The sequence below is a fragment of the Lycorma delicatula genome, chromosome 3 (genome assembly GCF_047948215.1).
Source record: "Lycorma delicatula isolate Av1 chromosome 3, ASM4794821v1, whole genome shotgun sequence".
NCBI lineage: Eukaryota > Metazoa > Arthropoda > Insecta > Hemiptera > Fulgoridae > Lycorma > Lycorma delicatula.
This window is the reverse complement of record NC_134457.1, coordinates 208,242,610-208,255,815: the sequence shown is the minus strand read 5'-3', so window position 1 is coordinate 208,255,815 and position 13,206 is coordinate 208,242,610. Positions and strand designations below refer to the sequence as shown.

General features: G+C 31.8%; 1 protein-coding gene across 2 annotated transcripts in view; it reads right to left on the bottom strand.

Annotated features, from left to right (window-relative positions):
* Positions 1-13,206, bottom strand: part of LOC142322391 (uncharacterized) — a 35,034-nt gene that overhangs the window by 5,550 nt on the left and 16,278 nt on the right. For both annotated transcript variants that reach the window (XM_075361428.1, XM_075361429.1), the window contains 2 exons: positions 8,552-8,701; positions 1,004-1,153 (listed from right to left, as the gene is read on the bottom strand). In XM_075361428.1, coding sequence (XP_075217543.1) covers positions 1,004-1,153; positions 8,552-8,701 — 300 coding nt within the window. The remainder of the gene's footprint in view (positions 1-1,003; positions 1,154-8,551; positions 8,702-13,206) is intronic.

Below are 13,206 nucleotides of genomic sequence, written 5' to 3'. Positions count from 1 at the left end.
ATCAATGTATCTAGTGTTAAACAAGGATGCTAAATATTAAGTAGGTCATTAAACAGTAAATGAAAATATCTTACTTGTCTAGATGTTGTCAGTTTATCATCTATCTCAGCAACAGGTGCAAACAAACATTCTGTTTGCTCAATTTCATACTTGATTTCTTTTTTAATATTGAAGGATAATGCATTTTCATCCAAAAATAAATTGTCAGTTTGTGCATTCAAACTGTGCAACAAAATATAAAGTAATAATAATTTATTAGCTTTATAGAGCTGAAAAACATTTATTCTTCTTACAATCCTAAAATAAACTGATTTTCACAGCAGTAACTCATCTGTGTGAGTGGTTCTATAATAGTATTCAACTGTCATCTTCCAGTATATAATCACACTTTACAGCGCCAGAGCATATAAATATTGAAGGCAATGGCATTAAACTAATAGATTAATAGAAAAATGTGTGCGCCTAAGCACCATCTAAATGGTTTGGTAAGACACAGCTAATTAGTGGAAACATAAAGAAACACATCAATCCTGTTTGAAAACAAAAAAAGGAGTGATCTAGAATGGGGATTATCAAAAACTATAATAAAGGTTCTCGTAACTGAATATACTTCAAAAAAGCAAGGATAGAATTGTATTGTTTTACTATTACCTTTGTAAACAGCGTTGAATCTGGGTATAGAATGAATGATCTATAGGCAGCTTTGTGTACAGGATGAGACATCAGCTCACTGTACTTTCTTTGTTATGTATTGTAAAAAAATATTTATCTACTCTAAAATGGTATGGCAATCTGTTTCATCAAAGGTAATTACTTGCACTACTAACAAATTTTTTTTTACACTATTAGTCAAAATATATCATGTTAACACATGAATGCTGAACAATATATGGGTAATACACAGTAAATAAAAATATCTTGCTGAATAGAAAAGTTGAGAATTCTTACAATAAGTAGGTTTAACATTTTTAACTTCAACAAAGTTAAAATAGAAAAAACTTACTTGTTTAAATATTGTCTGTTTATCATATGTTTTGGCAACAGGTACAAACAAATATTCTGTTTGCTCTTTTTCATGCTTCATTTCGTTTTTGATACTGAAAGATAATGGATCTTCTTCCAAAAATGAATTAATAGTTTGTGCATCTACACTCTGAAACAAAATATAAAGTAATAATAATATTTTATTATAATAGTGGGACTTAAAATAACCTAGGTTAATGAAATAACACTGAAACATAACAACTGATTAAGTCTAGAGCTTGGAGCTAACTAAAATGTCAAAGATAACACTGTGGAACAATGATTTAGTTTCCTGAGAAACTACAAGTGAAATGATTAAAACATAACTGCTAAATACCAAAAATCCTTAAATTTTATTAATTCTGTCTGATGCAAGATTCACAAAACTTTATAAATTTTTTTTCTTACTAACAATTATAATTACAATCGATTCTCCTGTGGAGCCATAATTAAGTTTTAAATAATTAAGGCAGTGGGTCTGGAAATTAATATGGAAAAGACAAAATACTTTAAAATGGCAACAGGAGGAAGGTGGAAGACTGGTTCGAGAACTGTCATTTAATGATGTGACACTTGAAGCAGTAAAGGAGTTTAAATATTAAAAAAAAAATAAGCTGGATAGCAGCTGGAAATAAAGCATATTTTCTCAGCCTGAGGTCAAGTTAGTAACACATACATTACAAAATTAAAGCCTGTAGAAACTTACAGGTCAGGGGCCTGGTCATGATGAGACATTGCTATGGGTTTTTAAAAGAAAGATTATGAGAAGAATTGTGGGATCTGTAAGAACTGAGGATGGGTGGCATGAAGCGATAACAGGCTATATCGTGATGAGAGTGCGAGACATCAAGCCATGCAGGATAAGATGGTTGGCATATGTGACAAGGATGGGGAGAATCGTAGAATGCCTACGCGGTCAGAGGGGAAATGTTTAGAACAAGAACACATGAAGGCCTAGAAGAAGGTGGATAGAGGATGTAAAGAGTGATTTAAGAGTCCTGGGCATCAGGTAGTGGTGGATAAAAGCAAAAGACATGGTTCCAACAAGCCAAGGTTCACATTGTACTGTAGTGCCGGTGAAAGAAAAGTAAGTTTTGTTTTTTCCTTACAGGTAGTGTGACTTGCAGATTTTCTCAAAATTGACTGAAATTACATTTCAGGTGTGGTGGTTTGTCCACTATTGCGACCATATGTGATTTGTGTTGTAAGGCCTTGATATTTTTTTATTAAGCTTTCCCACTGCCAGTTAAATATTGAACTACTTTTTTAATATTAATTTGATTAGTCTAATTCATGACTAACTTAAAGATTTTAATTCAAGTTAAAACTTTGAATTAATAACAAATAGGTAAAATACATGAATAAAAAAATTAAATAAAATGCTATGTAGAAAGCTTTATGAGAAATAAAGGAGTTATTACCAGAGATATAAAAATAGGTTAAATGGTGAAACAAGTATAATTTTTTTATACAAATAAAAAAATTGTCATTGTCAGTGGAAACTAGTTAAGTCCCTCATTTGTTCTTATGTTAGTATGAACAAAATAAATAGAATCATAGTAACTTAAAATACATGAGGCTGAAGTAGATACTGCTAAAAGTATTTGATACTTTCTAGTTACAATGGAAAAATAATGCGTTATTACTTGTATGTAATATTTATACGGCCTTGGTTACGGTAACGATTTTTAATAACTTTCACATACCATACTATATGAATTGTATATTTTTATCCCTGTGGTAAAAATTAAGTGTATAAAGTAATGTTCAATTGCAAGTAAAATCTGTGTTAGCTCTGATAAGTTTACTTTCGTCATAAAAATGCCAAAGTTGCAAATCTGTATCTAGATCTGCAAAAGGCATTCAACATGATAGAACATTATAAATTATTATTTAAAGTGGAAATAATGGGGATAAGAGGAATCTTATGTGACTGGTGTAAATCAGACTTTGAATTTAGAATTTGAGTATAAGAATTAATGATAAAGTTTGAAGTGCTGTAGGATCAGTTAAACATGGACTCCTGCAGGGATCAACATTAACCCTAATTTTATTTTTATTATACAAATGGATTACCTGCTTAACAGAAACTTCTGAGGAATTTAGTTTTTAATTTTCCATTGACACATCACATTATTACATCGGAAAAAGTTATGAGGTGGTACCAGATTGAATCCAACTTTATTCAAATAAGGCGATTGCTTGCTGAAAATAGAATTTTGTTAAATGTATCAAAAATTAATTCTGTTGAAATCAATGAGAGTAGAACAATTAAAAATACCACCACTGTTTGCCTGAAGAAAGCTAACTCTGCCTGTCAGAAAGTTAAAATAGCTGGTAATGTAGATTATCTTTAAATAATATTAGACTGTCAATTAACATAGAAATATTTTCTCCATGTTAATTCATTCTTATTAAAGAATGAAATAAATCACAGCATAAGGAGATTTTATTTTTTAAGTTGATAATATCCAACTTACACTATTTGAATGTTCTATTTTTGCCATTAATCAATTATAGTATAGAGTTTAGATAGAGCATGCAATATGGTCATTGATTAGTAATTAGTTGTACACAAGTATTCAATAACAGTAATTTCAAAACAGCATGAATTTAACATCATTCTTGTCCAGTTCGCCACTACATGTTTCCAGGATTTTAGCATACAGCTGGGAAACCAGATTTAAAGATAAATATGGACAAGTTATAAAATTAAAAATTTTTAAAAACCCACAAATGTTATAAATAAATAATAAAAAGCAATATTGGTAATATTATTCTTTGTATTGTCAGTTTTAGAGAATAAGAATCTTTTGCAGCGATAGATAAAAATAACAACTTCATCAGCTGTGATTATTACTACTAAATTTTAACATGTCTTCTTGAAAGTTTGGGAATAACAATATTTTATGTTATATTCTGGACAATTTATGATGAAATCCAATAGGAGGACAATCTTTCATTAGTTAAGAAAGCTAATTTTGGTTCCCTGGTCGGAGACCAGAACAAACCATGCACCCCACATATGTGTTGTTCAACTTGTGCAACTGACCTTCGAGCATAGCTAAAAAGATGTTCAATGCCTTCTGCTGTGCCTGTCATCTGAAGGGAACCCCATGATCACAATTCAGATTGTTACTTTTGTCTCACAGTGGTTGAGAGTCATACATCCAAAAAAAAACATTTGATCACATACCCCAATATACTATCAGCTTAGAGATGTGTAACGCATGATGAAACCTTAATTGCCTATTCTGAAAAGGCCAACAAAAGATGATCTTCAGAGTGAAACATAAAATGTCTTTACCGTCTTTATAAGCAGATGAAAGGAAAACAGCCTATTTACATAAATATGTTTAGTTTTTTTTTTTTTATTATACTTGTTTGAGAATACTTCAAAAGTCGCCTTCAGAATCATTCTGAATATCTGTCTCGTTAATGAACAATTTCCCCTTTGGTAACAGGGTGAATTTGATTTGGTCCCAGACGAGGCTTCTTTATTTCACAAAAAAATAAGTAAGGTTTACTTACCTCTTGTTACTCATATGTGATTATTATTTAATACATTATTACAGTAATTACTATTATATTTAGTTATATAAGAGAGATTATCTCTTAAGTAAAGGCTGTTTCATTGTAAAAAAATTTATTCTGAAAACTTTGAATATTTGAACTGAATATATTATATTTCTCTTAAACTACATACCTTATACTATTTCTCTAAATAATGGCCACATGAATTAAGATATTTATTGTGGCGATCCACCAGCTTCAATATACCCTCATCATATTCTTCTGCCGGCAGTCCATTTAGCCAGTGAGTAACAACATTTTTAAGTTCATTGTCAGCCGCAAATTGCTTACCACTCAAAAATTCTTTCAATTTTCCAAACAAATGGTAATCAGAAGGAACTAAGTCCAGACTGTATGATGGGTAATGGTAAATTTTCTATCCAAATGTTCTCAGTAAGTCATGTGTCGGACCCGCAACATGTGGACATGCATTGTTGTGTGCTAGGATGAAGTCGTCAGTAAGTAGCCCAAGTCATTGATTTTGAATGATGTGCCGTAACTTACATAGTTTTGTAGTAGCTTCTGCATTTATAGTCATTCCTCATGGCATGAAATTGATCAGCAGTATGCCAAACCAATCCCAAAACACTATGGCCATCAGTTAGCATACAAAAGACTGTGGCTTGACCTTTGTTGTTTTGATTGGTGATTGAGGATGATGGCATTCATTTGACTGCCGTTTTCTCTCTGGTGTGTTATACAAAATCATGTTTCATCATCAGTAACAACTGAATTAAGGAACTTAATTTTTACTGTGTAGTACGCCAAAAATCCAAAGCAGATCCCCTTCAGACTTTTTTATGTTCCGTCAAGATGTGCAGCACTCAATGTGCACAGTCCTGTCTAAAGCCTAAATGGTCATGAACAATGCGATCAATAACAGCTCTTGAAGTATCAGGAAAAAGAAGGGTTGTGTTGGAAATCACTGAGCGACGATCTTTTCTGATTTCACCACTGATGTGTTTCAATATACCTTCGGTGATTATCGAGGGTCTTCCTGAACGTTCATCATAAAAACTAATTCTGTTATTTCTAAAACTTTCACACCATTTTCAGACGTTTCTTTCATTCATTACATTATCACCGTACACAGCAACCCACTGCCTATGAATTTCAGCTGGCTTAATGTTTTGATAATTTAAAAAACGTATGACTCCACATACTTCACAGTCGACGGCAACATCAAATTTCCTATTCATTTTATAACATAATAACTCACACATAATCAAAGATACTATAACACGACTGTTTACGCCGTTTGCGTAAAGTTGTTTTATTCCAATGAATTCAAGGTTATGGTGTTCTATCACGCATTATTTCCATGCTGTTTAATCTTAATGTATATATTTGGCTTAGTGTTTTTTATTCTCAACTAATTTCAATATTGTCATAGTTCCTAGAAGTCTATTTCTCTTTGTCGGCCCTGATGTCATTTCTTCAACTTGCGTATTCAGAATTATTTCTTATCTGTCTTACGTAATTCTTTAGTGCTTGCTTGTAAATTATTTTTGTTATGTCTTCATTCTCGAATTCAAACACGTTTTCTCTAATCGTTCTCATACTAACACTAAGACACTTCTCTTGTTTTTTACACACACTCTCTCCTGTCCACTGCCTAGCTGTGGTTTCCCCCTCCTTTCACTCATGCTATCTTTTCGTCAGAGTAGACCAGACTTCACCATGTAAAGACGCCTATGACTTTTCGCTCTCCAACTTTGTGCTAATATTTTCATCGCATTCATACTCGCATACAAGTTGCGGTATTTCTCTGTCAAAATTATCTCTAGTTCTACCCGTCAGTGGTTCGTTATTTCACCGATCTTTATGTTTTGTTTTTGCCTCGTTTCTTTGTCAAGTGTAATCTTCACATTCTGTACATTACTTCTATGCCAAAAGTGCTTCAATTACTACAAACTGCCAATTCTCTCGACGCCGAATCTTCTCTAGCTGCTGATTACATTCTCATCGATGCACAATCTCTCTAAACTCGTTGCTACATTTTTGAGACGCCACGTCCTGCTCAACCTCTAAACCACGTTCTCACCCCCCGTATTCGTGATACACCACTGCGGACTACGTCCAGGATTACTGTATGCATTCATTCACGAGTTCGTCTCTTACTAATATTTGTGTGCTACAGGCAAGTTAAATTTTCATTATTTATTACGTTAAACAGTTATTTTATCATTAAAAATTTGTGGAACATTCAATTCATCATACCTTATGCATTTTCAATTTCAAGTTTAGTTTAAAAACCATTTATTCACTTAAGTACAGTCACGACAGGTGATTTATATAAGGCTGTGTCATCGTTCAGCGCTTAATTAATTTCAATTTGTTGTTATTGTAATTAACTCTTATCATTTATTCTTGTAACTTGTTAATCGCTGAGATTAATTCTTTTCTATTCATGAACTGTATTCATAATACTTCTCTTAAATTAACCTAAAGCAAATTAATCCTAATGTGCAGTTATGTTTTAGGACTTCTTTGTAATTTTATATTTTCAAGAATGCTTATTTACCAAAGTGAACTCTATTTATATGTTTACTTATTTCAATTTGATTATTGTAATTAATTCTTTTTGTACTAGAATATCATTGTGGCCTTTTTTCTACACTAAACTAGAATTACATGTTTTAGTTATTTAATGATAAGTTTGTTGTTCATAAATCAGGAAAGACCAGTGCCAATAATTAAGATTTACTGTAATTAATTTTTCTAAGTTAATGACATCTGTTCATTGCTAATTTTTCAATATTACAGCATATGTCAGTAATGTAATAGTTTTCCAGTCAGACTATGTTTATTGATGTTTTTGTTTTTCTAATTATATAATTGTAAATCTCATTTTAATATTATTATTACTGATATGCTGATTTCAGTTGGTATTTCTTATGTGAAATTAAGTTATGTTTATTTCATAATTTCATTTAATTTAAGGTTATGCTTTAACATAAGTTCAGTTGTTTTACATAATTAAAGTCCAATTTCTTTTGGCAAATACGAGGTGTGTGTGTTTTGTTAACTTTACCCAACAACAACAACAATGCAGTGTGTACATTACTAGTGTCGTCATGAATGAAAAATGTTTACCAACCTTAAGGAGAGAAATTTTCCAGCGGTTATTACTTTAGAGATATCCCTCATAAATATACTTAAGACATGTAAATAAAACACACTCTTTCACTCCCTAAAAACTGTGTAAACATAGTCTTAATCACTAACAAACACATCTGCCTAAATATATTTCATGTATAGGTTACTGAGTGTCAACAGATGACAGCACATGAAAGGAATGTGTATTAGTATTCCTACTATGCTGCTGCAGTATTCATAAACATTCATTACAGGCCACAATATGTATAAAAACAATGAAATAAGGTTGTGACTTAGGAACCACCACAGATCCTCATAGCTTGTACTTTAAAGTGGTGTGAGGAACAAATGAGTACCTTGTGACAACCAATGTGTTAATTATTTTATTATTCTTGTTTGGGAATACTTTAAAATTGTCAGATCCTAAATATTGCTTGAAATTTTCTATACATTCTATTTGAACAATGTACAAATTAAAGTGAACACTCTTATTTAGTGATTTATATTTAATTAGTAGTAATAATTAATTTGAAAGCGTCAAATAAATTATAGAGAAAATAAACATCCTTTGTTTAATCTCACTACATTTTCAACTCAACTCACTACATTTTATTTGTACCATATTGCAGTAGAAAACATTTGTATATTGTAAAATTGGCAAACCACCACACACTCTATTAATAACTTTTTTTTTTACGCTACAAATCAGAATATCTCATGTTAAACACGAATGCTAAACTTACATGGGCCATAACAGTAAATAAAAGAATGTTGATGCATAGAAAAACTGAGAATTCTTACAATACATAGGTTTTATATTTTTAACTTCAACCAAGTTAAATTAAAAATAGCTTACTTGTTTAAATATTATCTGTTCATCATCTGTCTTGGCAAGAGGTACAAACAAGAATTCTGTTTGCTCTACTACATGCATGCTTTCTTTTTTAATAGGCAAGGATAATGGATCTTCTTCCAAAAATGAATTATCAGTTTGTGCATCCATACTCTGCAAAAATATAATGTAATAATAATATTTTATTATAATAGTGGAACTTAAAATAAGCATGATTAATGAAATATTACTGAAACATAACATCTGATAAAGTCTAGACCTTGGAGCTACCTGTATTATCAAAGATATTTTAAGATATGTTACGGATCAACAGGTGTTCCAAAGCACCAACCTATGTCGGTTATATAAGCAAACGATTTATTATAAAAATAATGTATGTTTTAATAAATACCACAAGAAAACCAGTTTTATGGAATAACTGAAAGACCATAGAATTTCTAAATTAAGAAATTAAATACAGGTAACAAGAATAAAAGGTCAATTTAATTTATTATCTAAAAATATTTTGCATAAATGCAGATGTTTTAAATAAACAAACACAATTAAACATTATGTAAGTATCACGCCTAGGCAATTAATATTTATAAAATAGAAGAAAAGTTAGTTCTTACAGAATAAAAAAATTTGGAGAAACAATACCAAAAGAGTTGCCAGAAACATAATATCAAGTAGTATTCCATGAACTATTAGAAGTTTGTGAGTCAACTGAGGTGTCATATAACCTGACCTGAAGTATTAAAACTTCCTCGCACAACCATCCTGGATTGTCAAATACCAAGGTATTTATTTATCGCTTAGCATAATATGACAGAATATTTCAATGTTATACCATGTTTCTAACACATGCATAAACTCAGCCTGCCTTGTTTCATTGACCAGCTACTTTCCCTCTTTCCATGTTCATTAAATCTGAAAAAGTAACGTGTCGTGTGAAAACTTCTAAAACAACAGCCTCTCAAACCCCTTTATCAAGCTTTAATAAACACAAAGATTTTTTGGAAGAAAATTTCAGGGAAGCAAGCAATTAACTAAAAATCTAAATTTATTAAAGTTTCTGGTAATGCCAAACTGCATATATCTTGTGTGGTACACAGAAGCCATTGTGAAAAGGTTAAAAATTTAGTAGAAAAATATGCGTTTACCTTTTCTTATAGAAAGTTTACAAGAACCTTCTACAACCATCTTACAGAGAATTGACCAATCAGAACCAGAACACCAACTTTTAATTAGAAGTGAAATTTATATGTAGGATATGATTTCAATTGCAAAAACACAAGCAGATGGAAACCTGCCTAATTTCCATAAATATATTTAATGTTTTTATTACACTTGTTTGAGAATACTTCAGAGTATTTCACTTTCAACATCATTCTGAATATCTGTCAAGAAAGGAACTTGTATTAGTATTCCTGCTGTGCCATTGTAGTGTTTGTAATCGTACATTGCAGGCCACAATATATGCAAAAACAAAGAAAAAAGATTGTGATTTTGAAACCCCCATGGATCCTCAAGGCCTATACTGAACTGTCGTGTGAGTTCCTTGTAGCAGCCAAAGTGTTGTTATTTATTATACTGGTTTGAAAATACGTCAAAAAAGACAGATGACATAACATTTTGAAAGACAAATATTGCATAACATTTTCTCTAAATTACATTTGAACAATTTACAAATGCAAGAGAATACTTAGGATTTTATTTATGTATACTAGTTGGTAATAACTGACTTGTAACATCAAAACATTTAAAGAGAAATTAGATATAACATCCTTTATTATCATTACCGTTTATGACCGCAAAGGATCGCTTTAGTTACTCCATTATTCAAGTCTCATCATTGGGACTAGTTGGGCCTTGTGGCCCTACCAGTACTTTTTCATATGTTCCCATCTTTGTGCCCTTTCTGGTATTAAAAATGTTTGTGTTGTGAGTTTTTTCATGTGAGTGTAAAACGAGTGTTTTTGTTCTTGATTTTCTTGTTTAATTTTATTTTATCTGTGGTGTAAGGCCAATTTCCTTCAGATCCTCTCTTATTTCTCTCATCCACCTGCATCCTGTCTTGGTGATATTCAAGTGAAGATTGTACTGTATTAGCTATTTCAGTCTTGAATCTTACATCCTCATGATATTCCAAAGAAACCTTGTCTCTTCTTACGCAAAGTATCAATGACTGGTTCTAATTCTTTGTGCATGACTTTGTTGAGAACAATCCACCACTGCCCGTCTTTCTAGTACTTTTTATTGATCAGGTTCTTCCAATTCTTCTTTCAATTTTCTGGAGTCTGTGTCTTTGATCATTTATTCACGTGGAAGAGTGTTTCTGCTGCAAAAGTGGCTTCTGGCTTTATAACTATGTTGTAGTGTAGTTGTAGTTAATTGACAGGTACTTTTTATTGTATCGGGTTAATTTTTTAGCTTCAGCTGGTTTGTTTCATATTATTTGGGTCAAGTTTTTTTAATTTAGGTTATCTTTATTATTTCTCATCAGTATTTAAATCGGGTAACTATTTGGTTTTATTACCGTTTATGTTTATTTCTTTTAAGTTGTTGGTTTTTGGGACATATTTTTGTCTTTACGACTGATATTTTGAGGTCAATTTTATTTGGAATGTTTTGAAATTCTAATATCTGTGATTTAGCTTTGTCGATATCATTTTCTAGCACTGCCAAGTCATTGTCGAAAACAATTTGAATTGTTCTGATTTTTTGGCCAATTTTTACTTTTGGGGGCATTTTTACAGCTACTCCCTCATTACCATTTCTATAACCCAGTTGAATAATAGTGGTGTGAGCCCATCACCTTGGCACAGTCGTGTTATGTTATCAAACTATTCTGAGAGCTCGCCTCTGAATTTTACCTTCGAGTGTTTGAGAGGGTCAGTTTTGTCATGTTTTATCCAAGGCAACATAGAACTTTTAATATGAATTCTCTGTGTTTGCAGTCATAATTTCTTGAAATCTACAAATTCATCATGTCTGGAGTTTCTTTTTTGTTGTAATCCATTATGAGCTCAACACTCATGAACTGGTCTGGACAAACCACCATAGTCTGAAACCTCTCTAGTATTCTCCTAGTTCTTTCTCAAGTTGTGAACTGATCCTGTTTAGGATGATTCTTGAAAGAATTTTGTGTGTTGTATCTGAGAGATACAACAGATTGTGGTTTCTGCAGAGATCAATGAGTCTCTGTTCATTTTTGATTTATTTGGGCAGGTCATTTTATGATGATGTCGCCATATCTTCTTTCTCTGCCTAGTTGTGTTGAAGTCTCTGATTAATTGTTTAACATGGTTTTTGGGGATGTTATTTATCGTCAGGTCAACTAGATCCCAGAAATCTTCTGTTTCTTTATGGTCTTTTGGAAAGTTATTTTTATCATTAATAGGTGCATTGGCATTTATTATAGTATAAATTTCAGCAAATGCTTTTAGGGAGTGTTTATATTGTTGGGGATTCTGACTTTAATTCTTGCATGGAGTTAATTTTGACTAAAAGAATGTTCCAAACTGTGGGACATTTTTCATCATCACTCTCTTCCTAACACCTTTGTAGAGAGACTACATCCTTAGGAATCCATGGTGTCCTGGTCTGTATTTCTTATTTCCTGCAGACCCATGATGAGGATTTTGTGCCAGTTATATGATAGTTATTATTTTTAGTTTACCAGTCTGCATGAGCAAATTTACATTGTGTCTGGAAATGTAGGTTATTTGCTTTGGTTATATTTAGGACTATATTTTTCTTGTTCGTGTGTGTAGTGTTGGGGCATTCCAATGCCTCCAATTGCATGTTATCATCTAAGTGGCAGCCCGCAATATGCGAATGCTGCCTTTTCTGAACTCTGGTGTTGCTTGGTCCAGATGGAGAAGAATTCCTTAAAAGACCTTTCATGGCTGACTGCGGTGGGGGTCACTTATGGTGGGACTAGGTTTTGAGTTACAACTCTACATGTGATCTACTGAGGTACAATTTGATTACAAATAAAGCTGTAGAGTTTATTTACAAAATTCTCCCATTTGTTCCAGATATATTTAGGCGCACTTCGTGGAGGGTCAATTTGACCTTCAAGTTGTTACTTTAGAAAAAATTTAAAAATTCTAATCCAAAACATTATGCTCAACACCTTCTTTATTGCAAATAGTCCTACAATGTGGGGAGAAACTAAAAAACCAAAACTATTAGAACAGATGCTGATTGTAATCCCATGTAGACTATCTACACTTAACAACTAACTGCAAAATACAATTTACATTTACTAAATTTTCTTTTACTTTTGTTCTACGTTAACATACTAATCAACCTATTAACTTTTATATCAGTATTCAAGGGAAGAACTTCCATAAAGTTTTTACACTGAAAGAAAGGAAAAAGCCTTTTAAGTTTAAGACGGCCTCCATACATTTATTGCAATGCTACACAGAATCCAAAAGCTCAAAAAACATCAATTTTTCTTACAGTCATAAAATAAATTGATATTCACAGAAATAACTCATCCAATGGGTACTTCCATAACAGTATGCAACTTGCATCTTTCAGTATATAATCAGATTTCATAGTGCCAGAACACAGATTTATTGTAGGAATGGTATTAACTAAATCAATCAATAGAAAAATGTTTCATCTAAGCACTCTAAATGTTTGGTAAAAGATACACTTGTGGT